Here is a 24,097-nt window from a genome sequence, read left to right as displayed (position 1 = left end):
ACCTAAATTTGTGAACCTTGTGGCTAGCTGTTCTACTTGTTATTAGATTAAAGTTCTTTTTTTTCAGTTTTTAAAAGCCTCATTCTGACCCAGGATAGTTTATACTAGTGATGTACCGGACTCACCTTCCGGGTCCGGCCGGATATTGCCATTTTTGTCTGATATCCGGATCCGACCGGATTCTAATTTGAAAAAAAAGTCCGGATCCGGTTCCGGCCGGATTCTAATTTGAAAAAAAAGTCCGGATCCGGTTCCGGCCGGATATTGCCATTTTTGTCTGATATCCGGTTCCGGCCGGATTCTAATTTGAAAAAAAAAGTCCGGATCTGGCCGGACCCGAAATTGTGGGTCCGGTACATCACTACTTTTAATCAAAAAATACTTAGTTGTAAATTAAGTTATTTATCAAAACTATATTTAAAAATTATTTTCAGTTTCATTTTAAGTTAAAGAATCGGATATTCTAAAAACTTTGATTAAATTTTTTTTAGTCTACCTCTCATTCCTTTATACCTACATGATAATAACTTTTTAAGGTCATTGCCTAATCACTTATCGACTTTTTTATAATTTCCAAATTTTATCAACTTAATAAATTTCTCAATTGCGTAAAGCATAGTTATTCATGTATTCACTGTTGATTACAAAAATGTAAGAACATAAGTAACCGTTTTACTTAAGATATTTTCGTAAAATAATAAGTTGTTAAGGGCATAGGGGAGGTAAATCACTTTTTTCACAATTTGATCTTATTTTTTAGAGTTTTAACTAAGCTACAAGACATTTTTCAGAGATTTAAAAACTCAAAATAATTTTTGAGTCATAGCAGGTTGAAGTCAGAGCCAACAATAGGTTCCTTGTGGGAGGCGAAAACTAAAACGGCAAAAAAAAAGACTATTTAATTAAAATTCTATCTCCTCCTACGTTTTTTGAGATAAATACCTTAAAGGCAGTTAAAACGTAGGAGATAGATTTTTAGTTATTTGCCGTTTTAGTTTGCGCCTACCATAAGAATCGTATTGTGGTCTCTAACTTTGACCGGCTACATCTCAAAAATCATTTTTAGTTTTAAAAACCTGTAAAAAGCAACTTGAAGCTTAGTTAAAACTCAATAAAATAAGACTAAATTGTAAAAAGGTGATTTTTATTTAAACGATACAAAACGTTCCAAAAACATAAAAAATATCAATGACAAAAAAGTCTAATCATAACGAAATAGAAGCTTCCCTATAATAATTACAAAAATTCAATGTGAAAACTTTGTAAAAAACTTTTTTTAATTTTAGTAATTCTTTAGAAAAATTACTTGTTCATTTGTAGTTCTTCCTTTGATGATTAACATGTAATGAAACCCTGTTAGGCCACTGATTGGTATCAGCAGTAAACCCACTAGTATCACCAGTACAATTCTATAAATTAAATTTTATATTATATAAAATTGTTATTAAGTCAGAAAATATTATATTACAAAAACAATAGGATATTGTAGAAACCTGTGCACATTTAAATTAACACATTATAAGTTACCTGTTGCTAAAAAAGTTTAAAGCAGAGTTTCCAAAAATCATTTTCATAAACGTGACCTTTTTAGAAATTTAAACTATTATTATTTCCATTTACTAGGTATTGCCCCTTTATTGGTTATTTAACAATAATTTTTTTCGCTGCATTACTAATTAGCGTCCACTTTGAGAAAACCATGTCTAAAGCAACTTTTAAAAATCAGTGTTAAAAAGAATATATAATAATACTACTAACATAATGAAAAACATTAAACTTATACTTAGTTATTTAAGGCCATAGGGGGGTAAGTCATGTTTTTTACAAGTTGATCTTATTTTATAAAGTTTTTTCTAATCTTTAAGATGCTTTTTATCGTTTTAAAAAATTCAAATTATTTTTTGAAAAATGACTAGTCTAAGTCGAGCCGCTTAATAGGTTCCCTATGGAAAGGTAAAACTAAAACAGCGAAAAAAGACTATTTTATTTAAATCTATCTCCTCCTACATTTTTCAAGCAATCTTCTGCAAACTTTCACAGTCTAATCTGTATACAATAACAAAAAAACGTTACTTTGGAATTTGAATAAAAATTGTAAAAATATTTTTTTTTAACCTTTTTTTTTGTGATAATTTTTTTTGTTTTTTTACATTATTAAAATTCTAAAGTAACGTTTTTTCTTTTAATATAAGGAAAATTTCCTGAAAATTTTAAGAAGATTGCTTGAAAAATGAAGGAGGAGATAGATTTTTAGTGAATTTTTAAATTTACGAGAAAATTGACCTTGAAAAATTTGCGGTCCATACGTTTGTATCAGAAACTTTTTACAAAAAATAAAAAGTTAAATAATATTTTTGAATTCTATAAAAACAGGCTTGTAGTTTGTATTTAATGCTTTCATATAAAAGCCAAAGTTAATTTTTGTAAAAAAAAATGTTTAAAAAAAGATTTGTTACACAGACATTTGTAACATTAAATATTTGCTCATCAACTAATACAGAATTTTACAAAAAAAAATAAACTATGGTTTAAAAATCTACAAGTTTATTGCAAAATTTTGTTCAAATTAATTTCGGACAACTGTCCTTCTTCAGTGAACTTTAAACTAGCAGAACTAAAAAACATTCATGCAACTAAGTAAATAAAAATTAAAAAATATATAATAACGTAGTAGTTCAAAACTGTATATAATACCAAATTTTTATAAGCTAGACATTTTTTTACATTATAATGATATTTTTGTATGTAAAAGTAAATCCAAATGAAATGAATATAAAAACAGACACATGACCGTTTTTAATTTAAATTTTATATTAAACTTGACAATAAAAAAAAAGAGATTGTGTTTTGAAAACTTAAATAAAAACATACTAAACTTAAAATACAAGCTTAGTAAATAAGCGTTGCATTACTAAAAAGAAGAAAATACTTACGTAGCAATCACATCAATAGTGTAAACGTTAAAGTATTCTTCGTTTCGTTTATGTTCTTTAAGTTTTTTTACAAGAAAGAATATTGAAAAGGTCAAAATGCTTAACATTTGGATTATTGTTAATGTTAGAAACATCACAAAGTATCTGTAGTTCCTCTGACCAATACAATTGTTCAGCCACGGGCAATGATGGTCAAACTTCTATAATTTAAAATATAAGTTAATTAACTTTTTTGTAATTTTTAAACATGCTTAAAAAACATCAAACTAAGTTAAAGCTAAGTGATTCAAAACATTTATTACAGTTAAAACTATTTCAAAAGTTGGTTAGTTTAATATAAAGCCTTGATCGACTCATAGATTATACTGAGTTTTAACCTGGAACTTAAGTATTTTTATAAAATAAGATCTATTAACTTTTTAAAACACTAAACGAGAGAAAAAACTTAAAATATTAACTTTATTTAGAACGTACAGTCACCTGTCGCGAATCTACGCACATTGTGTCCCCAGCAAAAGTGCTTACTAAATGAGAAAACGTAACTCAATGAGAGGTAGCAAATATACCTACTACACTGGCTGTTGTCTTATATTTGGTTAACAAATACTCATGGTTGCCACTGATCAAGCTGAGAAAAAATTCCTGACTTTTTCCTGACTTTTTACAAAAATTTTCCTGACTTTTCTAAATCAAACTCTTAAATTAAACTTATTCTAAAATAAATAACCTAACACTTGAAACTATATAAAGCTTTCAATCTAATTTTAATACAGGTTAAAAAAAACAGTTTTTTGCTGAATTCTATCATCAAACTTCCAGTACATCACTTAGACCATCTGTGTATGACTTATGTTTGTAATAAAAAGCTCTATCAGCAAAATACTTGTGTTATTACCTTATAAACACAACTTGTCTAAAAAATAACACATTTTTTTAGCATTTCCTAGCATAAATGTATCTAGATAAACAAACGACATATAAGGAACTTTTACAATTAAAACCTTAAATCAATAAGGAACTTATACAGTCAAAACATTAAAACAATAAAGAACTTAATCAAACACTGTTTCTTTTAATGTATGTACTAAAATTTATTTTCTTCAAATTTTTATTAGCACTTCAACCTCTTCATCTAATGAAGATATGGTTTTCTTCATCTGGTATGCATTCCGCTTCAGTATACACATTAACTTGTTACATAAAATACTAAACTAACTGCTTAGTTATAAAGAACTCAATTATTTACTCAAAGAAAAAACACTTTGATTCTAAAATTATGCTAGATAAACATTTGTTTATATATCACAGTTTCACTATGGAAGTGTCCTTGCTACAGATCATCAATACTAAAAAGCTTACAAAATCTGCTTTTTCAAGTAGGGTACTTGTTTAATATGTTAATAGGAATATTTTGCAGCTTTATAAAGGATATTTTACTATTTTATACCAGATGAAGGCATTGGAAATAAAATTAAATATTTTTGTAAATTTCTTGGAAAAGTTTGGAAATATCTCTGACTTTAAAGGACTTTTAATTTATTTTTACCATATGAAGGCTTTGGAAAACAAGGAGTTTTGTAATCTTAAACTGACAAAATCTGACTTTTTTTTAAATTTTATCAAATTTCCTGACTTTTCCTGACTTTTTTTCAAAACCCCCCATTTTTTCCTGACTTTTCCTGATTTCCTGACTTTTCCTGGCCGAGTGGCAACCCTGAATACTACTTTGTACAATTGTAGTTTGTTTAATTTTTCGGCTTTGCTTGTTGTTTTCAGTTTGATGTTACGACATATTTTAGTTTAAAATACTTAATTCATTTTTGTTTGTTATTCGTTAAATTAAAAAAAGTTCAAGCTTCTAAAACTATTTGCTAAGTTTATTTGCTTACTATAAAATAATAAAGCAAAGCAACATATTGTTTACGCACCTAAATTAAGAGAAGAACTTTTAATTTATGTTAACTAATGCATAGTAATTAGTTTTTCACTTACAGAAAAAATACTTAAAATTATAAAATCGAACTTAGTTAACAAAAGTTGAGTTGATTGTTAAATTCGTTGATCAAAGCTCTTAAAATAAATATTAAAATTATGTAGCTGTATATACAAAAGCTGATTTTTTTCTCAAAAAGTAAATACATAATATGAAATTCATGTTTTGTAGTTTTAAGAGAAATTTTGCTGATTTTGCACCAAATTACAATTTTGAAGATTTTTTATTTATTTTGTTTCATTTATTGAGAATTATAGAATGCGTAACTAAATGAGAAAGCGTAACCAAACGAGTGCGTAGATTCGCGAAAGGTGACTGTATTATTAAAGTAAGTTTTGAACATAGATACAATTTCAAAGTTAATGCTAAAAATAATTAACTTAAAAAATAAAAGTTTGCAGCCTTTTTTTGCCACATGTTTTTGGCAAACTTTTTCCAGGTATTTAAATTTACACGTTTTAGGGTCTATTTTTAGTTTAAAATTAAGTTTAAGGTAAAGAATGTTTTAAATAGTATAACAACATTGAAACGATATCTTAAAGCTTCTTTAAATATGTTTTAGGGGCTTTTGTGATTTATAAGGAATTATGGCGATTTATAGGGCGGTGGGAACCCTATCTATGGTGTCATTAGTTTTTGTTAAATGATTTTAAACTTAATAAAAGTTTTGCTTTGTGTTTGTCTTAATTGTTTCTTTCGTTAAAAACTAAAAATCAATTAAATCAATACGAAAATAGGGTGAGTTTTATTGTATGCATTATAAAAGAGGTAGATTATTAGACAAAAAATAATGTCTTGTTCGTATCTAGCAAAAGGCTAATCCAGCCATATTACAAAAAAGAGCTTGCCCTACACCGCCGGATTAGCGAGAAAGCACTGTATCTTGTTTGATTTTTTTATAAAGAAAAACTTAAAAAAGATAATGGATGATTTTTTGTTTCGATTATTTCGAATCCTTAACATGGTCTGTGTAAGTGTTTCCAAAACTCATTTTTATAATCACTCTTTGGTAGAAATTTCAAACTGATCGCACCTGTATTCAAACATCGCTACCCTAAATCAATTAGTTACAGTAACCTGCCAACTATATACGCTTTTTGAACAGAGCGCAAAAAGGCGTACCCAAGAGGCAGTGCGTACCTAGGAAATTTTAGACTTTATTTACATACATTAACCCTACCACAAACATGCTAAAAGCAACTTAAGTTTAAAAATAACTACTAAAGCAGAATACCCCAAACAAAAAATTCACAATAAAAACAAACATATTTGCTGAAAGTTATTAGAAGTCTAGGGTATTCTCATTATTATATGTGAGTATTTATGTATGTACTTCTTGTTGTGTATGTTATGTTATGTATCTATATATTGCACGTCTGCAGTTACTATATAAAGAGTTATATTTAGTTGATTTATTCTTTTAACTAAGTTACAAATACGATTTACTTAAGCAATACTCATTCATTTTGAACTTTATAGGGATTTTTCAGAATATTGCAAATTTCTAGGGATTTATAGGGAAGTTGGAACCCCGATTATACCCTACTTGAGAAAAATTATAAAAATACAAGTTTTAAATAACTACTTTGTTTTTTTTTTAGGTTTTTAAAGTCACTTATTAAGAATTTTTAGTAATTTTTCATCTTAATTAGAAAATATTTGTTACATAACTTCTGAAATACTTGAAAGAAAAGCAGTTTTGAAAACTAAACTTCCAGTTCTAACCTACAAAGTATAACAACTAATTGTTTATTCTCAAAATTTATTTATTATAGCCAATTACCTGTTGAACACATTTTCAGTCCACTTTATAAACGATCTTATTGAGAAAATTCATTTAAATCTAAAATAAGAAATAACAATGTGAACACTCACTAATATGGTGAATGGATTGGTGTGGAGAAAGACTTTAAATAGAACCTCATTTAATAATAAACTTTTCCAATTTAAATTGGAAACACTCTGTTGTTTGGCAACCTAGTAAACAACAAATAAGATGTTTACAGTTTTACTAGAGAAATTGGTTGCTATAACGACATTTCATCGGCTAGCTGGTCATTTGAGCTGAAATACTGAAGAATCTAAACTTAACTGTTGCAGCAAAGAACTGGACAGTGACAGTCGATTGCTAGCCAGTAAACTCATCTACCTTGGCGAAAAGTGTAATGCTAGTTAAAATTTTATTATTTTTTCTGAGCCTTGGTTCTTTAGAGTGATATTTATAAAATTTATTGATTTTTTCTATTTTTGATAATATTAATTTAAAATTTTATAACAGTTTAAAAAAATTTATTGACTTTTAAACCTGAGTTTTTTATTGTGATATTTCAAGTTTTCAAGTTTTTATATTTTGTTTTAGTTATATTTTGGTTTACTTTTGAGATTTTAGTATATAAATTTATGTTAATTAACTTTTACAATTTTATTATTTTTATTGCAATTTTTTTTCATAAGCATATACATTTATCCCAACTATTTTGTATTTTATACTAAACTATAGTTATTAAATAGTTTTTGGTTAACTAAATTTCCAATTATAACAAAATTATATGTCTCGTGTCAATAGTCCAAATCCAGAGTGTCTACTAGACGCCATGGTTCAAATTCGAGCAAAGAGTGCTCGCATTCAGAGCCAAAGATTTCTTAGCCAAGATTCAACCATTAAACCCCCTCTCCTTCTTAATAAACTTAATAGACAAGTTGTCATGCCAACAACCTCTGGTTTCAAGACCTTTCGGTCATCGAGCTATAGTCACTTAAGGAAATCTTAAAGACCTCAACCATATATAAAATATCAGTTTTCATTATTAACTTCCCTTAATTAAATAATAATTCCAAACGAAATGCATATAATCAAAATAGCTGAAGTTTTTTTCTAACAAGGTTGCCATTGGTTTTTGAGAAATTTCATTCAGGTTTTCTAAAACTCTTCAATATTTTGAAAGAACACGTTTTTGGATATACTTTTAGTTTAAAGTTAAGTTTAAGCTTAAAACTGTGTTATGAGGTATAACAACATTAAAAATACACTGTAAAGCTACTTTAAATGTAGTTTTAAACAATTTAAAAATAATTATTTATGATGACAAAAATTTTTATCCATATGATTTAATTTTGTGTCAAATCAAGTTGTTTAAAATTCCAGGTCTTTTGGTTATTTTTGTTCAAAACTCCAGGTTTCTCTAGGATTCCAGATTTTAATACAACGATAATGTAGTAGTACTTTAAATGAGTTTATTAATACATAGAAATTTAAATTATACATAAAAAAGATTTTTTATGATAGATTTGTTGTTACTAATCAAAATTTTGTCATTTTCCATGTAAAATTTGCTTAAACTCCCAAGTTTTTTAATGATTTTTAGCCAAACTTCAAAGTTTTTGTTCAAAACTTCTCAAATTCCAGGTTTTTTTTTGCCTAAATTGTCAAATCACAGGTGTTTCCAGGATTTATAGGCAACCGTGTTAAATTAAATCTACATAAATATTTCTTTTTAATTTAAACTATTTTTGTGATGTGACTAAAATAAGTTTTGAAACTTACAAAAATATGATTATTATTGATAATTATGATTTTTCTCTTTTTATCAATATTTATTCAATTTTTTTACCATAATAATTTTATTTTTTAGACCTACATGAGCATTTTTACTTTTTTCAAACACCAATTACACGTCTTGGCCCCTTAGAAATTTCTATAATAATTTAAATTATCAGATTTTGATATGTCATGTAATGTCATGTAATCCTGCTACTTCACCTAACAATTTCTGCTAATCACCCTCAAACTCGGCAAAATGAATTTATTCAAGTTTTATTGATGAATTCCACTAAAATTTTATACTTAAAACGTTCACTAAAGAAATGTAAGAGTAAGATTGTGAGTAATTAAGCAGTTTCTTTTACCTCATTGCTTTGTTATCATTTTCACATACCAAAGATTTAAGATATCTTGTTAATTAACATTTTAAAGAAATAAATTATCAAGTAAAATGCAAGTAATTAATAACACAAGGGTTGATCATACCAACTCGATCATCAGAACACAAGCCTTCGGTAGACTGAGACAAGTTTTGTCCTGATTAGGACCCATCAGTCAGTCACAACCAAAAAACTTGCTTCCAACAATCTACAAATGGTTTACACATGCAAAGATGAAGCAACCGTTTGCTTACATTGATCAGTACAGAGTTGCTACTCCTTTTTCGAAAAAAATTCCAGGTTTTCAAAATTTCCTTTAGGTTTTTAAAAGTACATACACATTTTTGGGTCTATTTTTAGTTTAAAGTTAAGTTAAAGGTAAATAACTGTGTTAAATAGTATAAAAACATTAAAAAGATACTGTATACTACTTCAAATGTGATTTTTAATGAAAAACATTTTTGATTATTACAAAAAAATATATCTATACGGTAGATTTTTTGTTTCAAATCAAAATTTTTCTACTTAACATGAAAAAGTGTTTAAAATTCCAGGTTTTTTAGTGATTTTTGTTCAAAATTCCATTTTTTTCCAGGGTTTTTTCAAAATTTCTCCAATTCCTAGTTTTTCCATGTTTCCAGGTAAAGTAGCAACCCTGTCAGTGATGTCAGCATTGTCTTTTGCTGTGCAACGTTGAATACATCGTCAACTTGGCAAGACAGCTGGTACGCTCGTATTAAATACAATGAACAAAAACATTGGCAAAAGTATGCAGAGCAGAAGCCTAGACTTTTGTAATCCATGAGACAAGCTCAAGTTTAACAACAGGGTTGATCATACCAATTCGATCATCAGACCATAATCGAATTGGTATGATCAACCCTGTTGTTAAACTTGAGCTTGTCTCACGGCCTGAATCCAACATTGCATAATAAATGATATAATAGAACTATAAATAATGTTTTAAAAAGTTATATCAAACTTTATTTATGAGACATTTTAGAACATTATTTATTATGTATCTAACAGAACAAATTAACTAACTTACGTGTACGCAATGATTGCAATAACTGCAGTGAGAAACTCTAGGTGGTCTATAAAATTTACAAGTAGAACACCACTTCATACGCACTGAAACCTGATTTACATCTGTTGTTAAATATATAGGTGCTTGTTGGTTATCTCCATCTTCAGGTTGGGCTCCTGGATATTTTTTTTTAATCAAGTTATAAATTTTAGTTCTTAAGTTGAAGTATAAAATTAGTACTGCAAATAATACAACGTTTAAACTAAAATAGATTAAATAGGTCTAATTTTTCTTAAAATATAATAATGATGTATAAAAACCCTGCTACTATACTGTATATAATCACTGTCAATAATGAATAAAAAAATATTTAAATTTTAATTATTCAAAACATATAACAACACACATTTCACTACCATTTTTGTACTTTCGGCTAAAACTGATCAAAAAACTGTATCTTAGTTAATTAAATAGAAATAGAAGTATAATGTAATGAAAACGTTTATAAGCTTATAAAATATAAAATGGTGTAATAATTGAGTGTAAAATTAGAATTAAAAAATTAACTAAATGTTAAAGCTAAAGAAATATTACTGTTTAACATTAAAAACTTTTAGGAACTAAAATTGTACTGTAAAGAACAAAGAATATAACTAACAATAATAACATTAGACTTTTGAAATATTTAAGAAAATAATAATTATAGATCTATTTAATACAAAGATTTAAAAAGCCTAGTCTCATAAAAGAACTTTTTCTGCTTACATCAGCAAATTTTCTCAAGGTTTTCAAAATTCTTCAAGGTTTTTAAAATTACACGTTTTACGGTCTATTTTTAGTTTAAAATTAAATTTAAGGTAAAAAACGGTGCTAAATAGTATAACAACATTGCAAAGATCTCTTACAGCAGCGGTTCTAAACCTTTACTTCTTTTTGGAATATTATTACCAAATTTACCCTTTTTTGAAAGTTAACTAACAAATTTACCCCCAATATCCAAAATAGTGTTTAATTTAGAGAAAAAAAAAGATTTTTTTGAAATTTATGATTAACAAATATAAAACTTTTATAAATTTTGCAAACTTTAAAGAGTTTATTTAACTTTAAAAAATTTATTGTTAAATACTAAGTAATAAATTAAAATAGAAAAAAAAACATCAATTTACACCACTTTTATAAAAGAAAATTTATCCCTTGAACACAGGAATTTACAAGGGGTAAATTTACCCCAGGTTAAGAATTGCTGTCTTAAAGCTTCTTTAAATGTGTTTTTTAATTAAAAATTTTTTGATGATGCCAAATTTTTTTTATCTATACAATAGAATTTTTGTGTCAAATCAAAATTTTACTAAATAACATGTAAAAGTTGTTTGAAATTCCAGGTTTTATAGGGATTTTTGTTCAAAATTTCAGATTTTTCCATGATTCCAGGTTTTTTGGCAACCCTGTTACATAAACTTGGCTTTAAAAATTGAATATATAAGGATTCTAAAATATGTAGCTGAAAAGAGTTCTTAGCTTGCTTAAAACTGAAAAGTTCTATTCTTTATAATTTCTTGCACACTCATGATTGTCAAAAAAATGTTGTCCAATTGCAAAAGTTTTTTTTTCAGGTTTCTCCAAACAACCATCAAACCAGTTTTTCAAGATTTTCGGAATATGCTGATCAATTCTTAAGTGAAACACTTGAGATGTTTTTTCCACTTAGTCACTACTAAAGTGACAAGTAAATTTATAATTGATGTTTTTTTTTTCCTAGGGTTGAAGAAGCCTCTTTGTAAGTTCCACTGAGAGATTGCTTAGTGTACAAAATAGTTACTAAACAAACAAAGCCAAATACAGATTTACTTCCTCAGAAATGTTCTTAAAAAGCCTCACAGAAATACTACCAAGATAAGGAAGTTTTATGTACACTGGACATTTCTAAGGGCCAATCATTCTTAAGGTTGTTGAACTTTTTGCTCTTGCTATAACTTTTGATACTAAGTTACCTAGACAACAAAGAGATAGAAAAGTATTCTAAAGTAATATTAACTAGCCTGCAAGTTAGCAAGGAGAACAAAATCTGGCAAAACGATTTATCATACCCTTAAAACTCCTAACTTAGGCTTGAATGGAGCAAAAGATGCCCATAGGACACATAATGCCTCTAAATTTAACTTTTGATGGATTTTAGGTAGTATACCATTGACTAAACAATGGACACAAACATACAAAAAGTTAAGTGAATCGTTGTGTTTTCTTTCTTAATAAGGTAAGTTATAAACAATTTGAATTGTAAGTTTTAATAAGTTTTAGTTGAAATTACTAAAACAAATAATTGCAAATTTTTGACCAAGTTATGGACCGGAAAAAGTTGTTCAAATTTTAAAATAATACTACAAGCTATTTCACCCTCGACTGGAACTGTTTCTCTTTGTGTTTAAAAATCTTTATTTTTAATAGCGTTAATCTGAATTTTATCTATAATGGTTACTATGCCAAAATAAGTTGTAAATAATGATGATTTTTAAATGTTCTGAATAATTTTAGAAATAAATTTTGGCGCTAACATAAAATTTAAGTGAATGTAAAATTTGTCCTTTGAATTCAGGAATTTTTAGCAATTCCAGTCTGAAAACATCCATAGAACATATATGATTTCATGAAAACCAACAGATGAAGATTCAGCTGGATGCAGATCTTTTTTTAATAAGATCCAGCTAAATCAAGATATTTAAAGGTTTATAAAATTAACATTTATTTACTATTGTCTTATAGCTAATAATTAAAATAAAAAAGACAAGTTATTTCTGGTCAATTAATTTTCAATGCAATCAATTTTGTAAAAGAACATCAAATTAAGTATACAGAAGATTTGGGATTTTTTTGAAATATAGCAGTATAGAAAAAAATTGTGTCATAAAAAGAACGAAACATACCTCAAAAATTAATTTTGTCTTTTAAAGAAATTTTATACTTTGTTGTCTTATCAACTATCTAAAAATTTTCTACAAGAGCTTTCTTAAATTTTTCAATTGTAATAATAAATTTCAGGGTTACCACTGAATTTTGGCAAATTTTCTCAAGGTTTTCAAAATTTCTTCCAGGTTTTTAAAAAAACTTGTTTTTGGATCTAATCTAAGTTTAAACTGAAGTTTAAGGTAAAAAACTGTGTTAAATAGTATAAAAACATTGATAAGATACCATAGAGCTACTTCAAATGAGTTTTTCAATAAAAAATGTTTGATTACAAAAAATATTTATAAATATGGTAGATTTTTTGTGTCAAATCAACACTTTTCTAATTAACATGTAAAAATTGTTTAAAAATCCAGGTTTTTAAGTAATTTTAGTTCTAAATTCCAGGTTTTTTTTTGTCTGAATTGTCAAATTCCAAGTTTTTCCAGGTAAAGAAACAACCCTGCTCTTAAGAATTTTATTTGTCAAAATTTTAATTGTAATGTAATAACCTATCAAATTATCAAAAGAAAAAAATTAAGTTCAATAACTATTTTACTTTTGAAAATTATTTTAGCATATTTAAAGTTTAAAAACGTTTAAAAAAACAACAACTTACTTTTCTGATAATAACCTGGACTTTTGTTGGTTACTATAACGAAGTGCACAATAGAATAAAAGTAGATTATACCACAATAAAAGATTATCAAAGGTGAAATTTCATCAAATATATATGGTGCCCTGTAATTTTTTTTTTGTATATATACATATCTGGTATTTTTTGATAATTAAGTATAAGTTTTTATCATTTGGATATAAAATAAGTCAAGCTATACTTACTAACATAATAATCTCGCAACTAAATGAGATAGATTACTACTGCATTGTTTTTTTTCATTATAGTAGAAAAAAAAATTACTAATACATGTGATATACAAGTACTTAGCAATTTGTTTTTGTTGTTGTATTCTAAAAACCTTGCTTTGTTTGAATCTTTTTCAACAAACATACTAGCAATCTAATATTTTTAAAATTTAATATCTTGTATATATAAATATCAATATTAAGGGCATAGGGGTGGGTAAACACCCTTTTTTGAAATTTGATCTTTTTTTATATAGTTTTTACTAAGCTACAAGATGCTTTTTACAGATTTTAAAAATTCAAAATAATTTTTGAGATATAGCCGGTCAAATTTGGAGGCAACAATAGGATCCTTATGGGAGGCACAAACTAAAACAGCAAATAACTAGAAATCACTAAAAATCTATCTTCTCCTACGTTTTTTGAGATAACTACCTCAAATTTTCAGGAAATGTTACTTGCAATATTTTAAAAAATCTGTCGGAACAGATTTAAAAAAAAATAAAAAATAAAAATTTTATAACAAAAAAACAAAAAAAAAAACTGTTTTTTTTGTTTATTTTTAAAATAATTTTTTTATTTTTTTATTTTTTAAAAATTTCTTCCGACAGAATTTTCTAAATATATCAAGGAACATTTCCTGAAAATTTAAGGAAGTTATATTAAAAAATGTAGGAGAAGATAGATTTTTAGTGAAATAGTCTATTTTTGCCGTTTTAGTTTGCGCCTCCCATAAGGAACCTATTGTTGCCTCTGACTTTGACCGGCTATATCTCAAAAATTATTTTGAATTTTTTTAATCTGTAAAAAGCATTTTGTAGCTTAGTAAAAACTAAATAAAATAAGATCAAAAACCAAAAAAGGGTGTTTACCCCCCTATGCCCTTAAAGTTTAACTAAAAAACAATTACAGTACACTACCGCTTAAGTACGCAAATTGAACCCGACCAAAAAGTGCGTACTTAGCACGGGTAGTGCGTACTTTTTGACGACATAGTATATTATGAAATTTAGTTGTTTGTTTTCTTTCTTACAACTAGCCACCAAATAATTAAGCCAAACAAACAAGTCTTTTTATTTTAAATAACATTTAATACATAACTCTAATTTGTAAATTTTTTTTATAAATTTTAAAATGATTTATTTTTTCTATAAAAAGTTTCTACATAATTAATACATACATTTAATATAGAAAGTCAATGTCAGTCAATGATTTAAAAAAAATCTTAAGCTACATTTTGTTTTGTTAGAGGAAAAGTACCAAACTACATTGTGTTTACCAAACATTTTCAAAACATCAATGTATGTACATTTAAATTAATTTATGACTTAACTATTTTGTATTTGTAGGTTTTTTTAACTTTGTCATCTATATTTATTTATTTTATAGCATTACAGCTCAAATATCATTATTCTTTTTACTTTTCTGCAACCACTACATAAGTATTTAGTTTATTAACATTTAATAACAGGACTGTCACAATCTCAGGTTACTTTAGACTACTCAGGATTACTCACCCTAGTTTAAAAGTTGTGAAAGTCTCAGGCTAACTCAGCAGGTTGGCCATTCTACCTGGAAACATAAAACAATCTGAAAAACTTGATGATTGAAAATTTAGGCAAAAAAACTGGAATTTCTTATAAGTTCTAGTATAACATCCTTTACTTTGTCTTTCTGGATAAGTGCGTACTTAAGGCGTGATGCGTACCAAAAAAAGTGCGTACTTAAGCGGTAGTATACTGTATTATAAAAGTCTTTATTATCAGTATTAGGTTTTATTGTATAATAAACTTAATAATCATTTTTTTGAACTGCATTTTGATATATATACTTGCTTATAAAAGTTCATTTAAATTGAGGATAAAAATATATTACAACTCTAATCAAACTTTTTACTTCTGTGTTTGTTTATTGGCAACAAAAAATTTTAAGTATTAAAATGTACAAGTATATAAGCATATCAAAAAGACTTAATAAGGTGTTAAATCTAAAAAGTCCAGACAAGCAAATACCTTAGAAAAATTATAAAAAAATGTTTCTTTATGTAAATACATTATTTGACTAACAATGTTTTGCTTACAGTAAAGTATGAACAGGCCTACGGTGTTTGTAAAGATTATAACTATAACATAAATTAGTTAAAGCATGCTAATCTGAATGACAAAGTTTCAAGGAATTTAAATTTTCAAATAAAAAACTTTTAGGATGTTTTTATAACTACTTGTATAATATATATTTAAAGTTTCAAGCTATTAGTTTGTTAATACAGATTCTAGCAAAGCAAGTTCACTGAAATATATAATAAAAACAATTTGCACAGTACTTGCTGTTGTTGTTGGTCGTGTGGTGAAGTTTGTTATTGATTATTAAAAAAATCATGTTCTTGAACAAAATTAGTTATATAAAATAACTAAGTATTTAAACTGAATCAACTAGATCTCATTCTAGATCTATTAAAAGTTTGTTAAGAGATTTTTAAAAAGCTATCCTGAAATCTTTATAAACAATGAAAAAAATCCTGAGTCATTTACATTTAACAAAATGTCAAAATATTCTGTATAATCCTGCAATTTTCTAGAATTTTAAAATATAATGAGAACTATGAGTATGTGGCAACCCTGTAACTAATAGTAGATACAATTAGTATATTAATGCTCATTTATTTACTCCCTTTTCACAACTCATAACAGTCAGATTATATAACATATATTGTATCTATTAATAATTATTAAGGGCATAGGGGGGTAAACACCCTTTTTTGGTTTTTGATCTTATTTTATATAGTTTTTACTAAGCTACAAGATGATTTTTACAGATTTTAAAAATTCAAAATAATTTTTGAGATATAGCCGGTCAAAGTCGGAGTCAACAATAGGTTTCTTATGGGAGGCGCAAACTAAAACGGCAAAAATATATATTTATAATATTATATACAATTTAATATATATATTTAGAAAATTCTGTCGGAAGGAATTTTTAAAAAAATAAAAATTAAAAAAATTATTTAAAAAATAAACAAAAAAAACAGTTTTTTTTTTGTCTTTTCATTATAAAATATATTTTTTTTTAATTTTTTTTAAATTCCTTCCGACAGAATTTTCTAAATATATTAAGGAACACTTCCTGAAATTTTGAGGTAGTTTTCTCAAAAAACGTAGGAGAAGATAGATTTTTAGTGAAATAGTCTATTTTTGCCGTTTTAGTTTGCGCCTCCCATAAGGATCCTATTGTTGCCTCCGACTTTGACCGGCTATATCTCAAAAATTATTTTGAATTTTTTAAATCTGTAAAAAGCATGTTGTAGCTTAGTAAAAACTATATAAAATAAGATCAAAAACCAAAAAATGGTGTTTACCCCCCCCCCCCCACCCCTATGCCCTTAATCTATAGAACTATGGCTTATTTATAGTAATTACATATATATTTAAAATTCATTTTAATTCAACCTTTTTATTATATAGACAATTAGTTGTATTCATCATATAGTCTAGTTATACTTTGTTTATACTTTTTTTATTGTAAGTTATGTTTTTCTACATTTTTTTTTTGAACAATTAAGTTTTCCAGTGTAGTGGAAACTTAATAACAGTAGGGCTAAAACCTACTTTAAATTTAAACTTACACTTTTATTATTTAAGATAATCATTTTTTTAGTCTAAATTATGATTTTACAAATTACTTATATTATAAAAATCAAATACTCAGGGTTGCCATAGATCAAGCTGAAAAAAAATCCCAACTTTTCATGACTTTTAAGAGTCAAATTCAAAAGACTTAAAAATAAATTAAGATAATAAAAGATTTAAATTTTATTCATTCAAAAAATTCAAGAAGACCCTGAAAAAAAGATAAAAAAATAAAACTGAAAAAAACATATTTTAGTGATGATAAACTTTTTTATTAAGAACATATTTGTATCAAAATTCTAAAGTTTTCCTGATTTTTTTTCAAACTCTTGTTTTTGCTGACTTCTGTCTTTTTTTTATAATTTTCCTAACTTTCCTGATTTTGTGGCAACCCTGAATACTATTTCAACATGCTTAAAATTACTTGAGAATAACAGTGAAATGTTGAATATTATTACTACTTATCCTACTATCTTAACTACTTATCCTCTATCTAATAAATTCAATACTGTTGTTTTAATGAATATAAAAGCTTCCAACCAAAAATTAAACAGAAATTTTATTGAATAGTTTAACTTAAATTTACTCATCATAACTTTTGCTAATTATATAAAAAATATTGATTTGAGTAAAGAAATTAAATAAGTAAAAATAAATGTTAAGAAATAAATGCTCTATTAATTTAACAAAATATCATGGCTTATTTATAAAATTAACTCACGGGAAGATAAAAAACACAGCAGGCAGTCCAAATGATAGTAAACAGCTCACTATAACAGGAATGTAATGAGATATACTCTTCATTGACACATTAGAATATTATTTTATACAGTTCTAACTTATTTCAAGATAAACATAAACCTGTCAATTAAATATAACATATTTTATGTCTTTCTTTTTAGTTATTTAATCTTCAAAATCTTTTAGTAAATATAAACTCGAAACAAATTTCAGTCATATAAAAGTTGTATACTATCTTTCTACACCTGTAATAAGTGAGAAGTTAATATATACTTAGGTAAATTTAAAACTAAACTTACTATATAAGAAATCCAAGTTTAAAAAAAAACTTGTGAAATAATTTAATTTATTGAAATCCATTGAAATAACTAACATTTATAAGCTTTATGAAAAAGTGAGTTCTACAAGTAATTGGAACATAAGTGACCAGTAAATACACAATAAGTTACACAAGACACACAATTTCAAAAACACTAAATATATTTTGAGCAATTCTCTTCAGTAGAGTACAATGCTAACAAATTTTAGATTATTCAATTAAACTTCACAATAGAAAAAGAAAACAATGATGAACTTGCATTTTTAGACGAGCAAATTAAACGAAAAGAAAATATATTTTTAACTTTGGTGTACAGAAAGAAAACTTTTACAGGATGTTATCTAAATTTTTAATAAAACTGCAGTTTAAAGAGAAAAGTAAATTTAATAAGAACTTTGTGTCATTGGGCACACAAAATTTGTTCTCCAGAGTTGCTACTAAGTGAAATCAAACAAATCAAAACAATTTAAACAAAAACGGTTACCCAAAAGAGTTAGTTAACAAAACATTTCATTTACATATGAAAAATTTGGATAGAATAAAGACATTAGGACTGAAAAAAATGTGTAGTTACTTTAAAAATTCCATTTATTAATAAAAGCTCAGAAATGTTAGAAAATAAATTAGATAATTAGTAAGAAATACTTATTATGCAGCAAACCCAGAATTGTTTTTACCTCTAAGCCACTGATAACACCAGGTGGTAAGGATCCAGTATCAAAATAAAATATAAGTACAGTACAGTTGCTGTTGTACAGCAAGTTATATTGGATTAACAACCAGACATCTAAGGAAGAGAATAAAAAAACACATACCAAAATGTGTTGAGAATTTTTGCCTGTCAGATAAGTAAGATGATATACCGTTAAGGTTTTAAATGCATCTAAACTTTCATCTATTTCAGATCATTTAGTTAATAATCCAACTTGTGCGGACAATTATGATATAGATATATTTAAAATTATTAAAATGTGTAGTAATGTTTTTGATTTGATTAAATTAGAAGCCATTTGTATTTTGTTAAGGAAACTAGTTTTATGAAAGCAAAAAGATTTTGACTATTATGTTTCTATATTTTCGTAACATTTTATAAGGATTGTTTTCATTTTATTTATGTTTAGTTTTACTGTAGATCAATTATAAAGTAAGTGAACTTGTTTGATTTTAAATGTTACTAATTGCCTTTGTCTTTTATCAATTTCTTGATTACTTTATGATTACTTGGTTTCTATATAAGTGTGTAAAATCTTATTATTTGTTAGCATTTTAACTCTATTGAAGAGAATTGCTTAAAATATATTTAGTGTTTTTAAAATTTTATGTCTTGAGTAACTTAATCCAAAAGTAAGTTAAAGAATAGTTAGTTGAAAGCAAGTAAAACTGTTTTTAGCCAGAGTATTAGACAAAAGTTGAGTTCAATTTTTTTATTAAACAACATATGCATCTTATTAGTCTAGTATAAGTTTTTAATTAAGTACTTATATGGAGAATACAATTAATTCAAATTAATTTTGGAAATACACAGGGTTACCACTCGTTTTTTATTTAGTTTTTCCAGGTTTACCAAATTTCTTCCAGGTTTTTAAAAGTACACATATTTAGGTAATTTTTAGTTTAAAATTAAGTTCAAGGAAAGAAACTATGTTAGATAGTATAAAAACATTGAAAAGAATACTTAAAATCTATTTTGAATATGTTTTTTAATATAAAAAAATTTTATGAATATAGATTTTTTAAGTCAAATCAAAATTTTACTACTGAACATATGAAAATTGTTAAAATTCCAGATTTTTCCAGGTTTTTTTGCCCAAATTGTCAAACTCCAGGATTCCAGATAAAGTGGTAAACCTGAATACAGTCATATTTTGGTTTTAAACACGAATCGGGGCACACGCTTTTTAGCATTATTTGCAGGAACTTTTTCCTATTTTATTTGACATTCTATATATATTTACTACCAGGTCAAAATTCTTCAATGTCCTTTTTAAAAGTAAAGACATCGGAAAGGTACGCACTTTGAGAGGTACGCATCCGCTTAAGGTACGCACTAAATTTTTAAATTTTTTTAAAACTATTTATAATTAGTTATAAATAATTTATTTACAACTATCAACTTATAAACTTTTTACAGGTGTTATCAGAAACGAAGACAAGCTCTTTAAAGCAAATATAGAAAACTGTAACTATTAGTGAAATTTCAACTACGTTGATATTTATACTGTATCAAAAAATTATCGTCAAATAAATAAAATTATTATTATGAAACATGTATTTGACTAAAACTAAATGAAATCACAAAATAATAATTAGGTTTAAAATAAGTTTATTAAATCAAAGTTAAATCAAACTTATTGTAAAAAATTAGTTATATTTGTCAGTAGATATTAAACTTAAATAAAATATAATAACTTTTTAAGTTTGAACTACAGAACTTTTTTTTGTAAAATAATAAACAACTTGAATTTAGTTTTCAAAACTTATTAAGTATAATAAATATACTTTATTTTCATAGTAAATATACTACTCGAAGTTTTCGTTTAACTGTGTTTCTTTTTCGTTTGCTTTGTTTGCCGAAATACAACTTAAAAAAACAATTTTTATTAGATCGTTCTTATACAATTAAGGTTTTAAAAGTAATTAAATAATTTGAAGTCTAATTAGTTCCAAAATACTTAAACACTTTGTCTAGAACTAAACTGGGAAATTTTGAAGTTATTTTCTTAAATATGATTATTTAGCTAAATTATATACCCTAAAGGTAGAAAGGTTTTTGGGAGATCTGAAGGACCACATAAACGGTCGCGGCAAATTGTTGAAAAAAAGACAAAATGTGTTTAAATATTTGTTTTTGAAAAAGCACAAAATAAACAAATTTCATTATTTGTTAATTGAGTGCGGGAAGTCGATGGCTTCTTTACAAACCTTAAATTTATGAACCATATTTAATTTATAAGTGTTACTATTGCAATACAATGTAATAGTAGAGGAATATTGACGAAGTTTTAGTTGTATTATATTAAATAGTTTTGAACTTTGTTTCCTTTTTAAAAGTTTGGTTGATTGGTAAATCATTATCATCCTCAACGCTTTCATTCAATTTTTTATGACTTTAACTAAGGCTTACATCGTTATAGTTTAAGTTTGCATCTGTTTATGTTTAAGTTTAACAATAATTTGTTACCAGATAACTTTAAATATTACTATAAAAGTGTAGAAAATGTCAATAATAATCATACCAGGTCTTCAGAAACAATTTTTTCCTACCTAGATTAAACAGCAAAATAAGTAATAAATCACTATCCTTCCAATGTAGTAAGTTATGGACTAAGCTACCATTATTTCTATAAATATAAGTCATTTGGAAAGTTCCAGGATAAACTTAAAAGTTATCTTTTAAATAGTGATTCTCAAGGTTATTAATGATCATTCCTACTCGCCTATTTACTTGTTTAAGGAGTTAATAGTTTTTGTCGTTTAATATCCAAAGTTTAATTTTTTTTTTTATGTTAGTTCTTTTTTTGTTCGAAAGTAGATTTGCTTGGTTACGGTAACATTGGTTTAGTCTAGATTTTAGCATTTTCTTTCTAGTTATTTTTAAGATTATTCTTTAAGATAACTTTCTGAATTAAGTTAAGAATACTTACAGACTTATGCTTTTTTTTTTTCTGTTTACAGTTATACTTAGACAAGTGTTCAATAAAAAGAAAATATTTTTTTTATTTAATGAAAAGAAGTTTGTTGTTAACATCATTATTGTTAAAATTATTATTGTTTTTTTTTTCTTATAAAAAGCATGAGTTTTACAGTACTTATCTTCATTTTTTAATTTATAAAAGTTGAGCTCAGTTATTGTAAAAATCACTTCTTTAAAATTCTTAAAATACTTTACAATAGTTTTTTAACTATTCCAATGTAAAAATGTTTTTACTGTTAAAGTTAAATTATCAAATAAAAAATATACCTTTTTAGCACAAAATACTTATAAAAATATTTCGTAAAAATCTTTCATCGTATTACATTTTACTTACTTTAAAGAGGTTGTAACCTATAATTCAAATACCCACACGTTTTTCTTTTAGTGTTGTTTATCTTTTTTTAAAAGTTAATTTAAAGTTATACGTTTTTTTTAGTTCATATGTCACCAAACAAGATTCATAGTACATAATTAAACCCAAAATTCAGTAGTTTTTCAATTATTTTATTTGTTTTATTTTCTTTCATTTTTCATTTTGTTTAACTGATTGTTTTTTTAGTAATTGTCCTGGACACGACTTAAAACTGTATCCTGGTGTATGACTCGATAACCGAAAGTTTTTTTCGTACACTAAATCCTAGGACCAAATATTTGAACGCTTTTTTTTGTTCATGCAACAATTTTAACAAGTTTACTAAACTTTAATTGTTGAATAAAGAAAAAAGTTAATATTGTGCAGATACTTATCAAAAAAATGAATTTAAAGTTTATTGTTTTATAAAGTACATACATAGTGCTTGCAACAGCTTGTAAATATAATAAAAAAATTTAATTGAATTTATATTTTAAATAAACAACAAATGTTATGCGTGCATAAACTTGTATAGATAATGAAACAAGTCAATAAAAGTTTATTGTTATATTATGCAAAAAATAGCAATCTTTTTAGTGTTTTTTTTTAATATTTGTTTTAAATATTGTCTTAAATTTTATTATTCAACATTTTATTTTTGGTTCTTAAACAAAAAAATTAAGAGAGCATAGCAATCTGATTGCTATGAAACAGTCATCTATAGCCAAGCTTAAGGTGAACAATCATAATAAAAAAACGATTTAGAAATTTCAAGGTTTAGTTTTTGACAAAGTGTTCAAACATTTTTGAACTAATCAGACTTAAAACTATTTAAATACTTTAAAACGTAAATTGTGTAATAATGATCTAATAAAAAATGTTTTTTTAAAGATTAATTTTCAGTAAATAAAACAAACAAAAAAGAAACTAAGTAAAACAAAAGTTATGAATAGTTTTTATACTATACTTAATTAATTAAAAAAAATCAATTTAATTTGTATATTTATTTATTAAAAACAAAAAGGTTTGTAGTTTAAACTTAAAAATTTATTTTATATAATTTAAGTTTGATAAATTTTAAATTTTAATTTTTTCAAAAAAGTTGCATTCTTACTCTTATTTACTAATAAAAAATTAATCTTTTATTTAAAACAGTTCTAGTACAAGTTTAATTAAACTTTAGTTTAACAGAACCTAGTTGTTTTATTGTTAGTATTTAGTTTCAGTCGAATACGAGTTTTCATAAAAGTTAATTTTTATTTTTTTGACGAAAAAGTTTAGATATTTTAAATGTCAAACTTAGTTGAAATGTGACTAGTAGTTACAGTTTTCTACCTTTGCTTCAAAGAGCTAGTCTTTGTCTCTGATAACACCTGTAAAATAAATGTTTATAAATATTCAGTTTTAAATAAGTTTCCTAAAACCAAAAGAATCGAATTTTTTTTTTTATTAGTGCGTATTTTACACGGGTGCGTACCTCTTGAAGTGCGTCCCTTACCTTTGGACCAATGCCTTTTTTTTAAGCATATTGTAGATACTTGGTAGTAAATATATCTTGAATATCATATTAGATAGAAAAAAGTTCCTGCAAATATAAATGAATAATGTGTACCCCAATTCGTGTGTATAACCGTGATTTCAAACTGTTTGAAAATTAAGTTTTCTCCTCCCATAAGGAACCTATTGT

At 25.7% G+C, this 24,097-nt stretch overlaps 1 protein-coding gene across 3 annotated transcripts in view; it reads right to left on the bottom strand.

Annotated features, from left to right (window-relative positions):
- LOC145833981 (uncharacterized) overlaps positions 1-18,161 on the bottom strand; it is a 60,399-nt gene extending 42,238 nt beyond the window's left edge. For 2 of the 3 annotated variants that reach the window (XM_082941276.1, XM_082941278.1), the window contains exons 1-5: positions 18,026-18,161; positions 13,434-13,555; positions 9,896-10,050; positions 2,934-3,133; positions 1,307-1,409 (exon numbers count right to left, since the gene is read on the bottom strand). In XM_082941276.1, the coding sequence (XP_082797402.1) occupies positions 1,307-1,409; positions 2,934-3,133; positions 9,896-10,050; positions 13,434-13,555; positions 18,026-18,108 (663 nt within the window). In that variant the 5' untranslated portion in view covers positions 18,109-18,161. Of the gene's footprint in view, positions 1-1,306; positions 1,410-2,933; positions 3,134-9,891; positions 10,051-13,433; positions 13,556-18,025 lie in introns of those variants that run through there. The other variant, XM_082941279.1, reaches the window with a different exon arrangement.
- Between the last annotated feature and the right edge of the window lie 5,936 nt (positions 18,162-24,097).

The sequence above is a fragment of the Thalia democratica genome, chromosome 4 (assembly GCF_965202585.1).
Source record: "Thalia democratica chromosome 4, ktThaDemo2.hap1.1, whole genome shotgun sequence".
Classification (NCBI taxonomy): Eukaryota; Metazoa; Chordata; class Thaliacea; order Salpida; family Salpidae; genus Thalia; species Thalia democratica.
The sequence above is the reverse complement of the archived record's forward strand: the minus strand, read 5'-3'. Positions and strand labels throughout refer to the sequence as shown.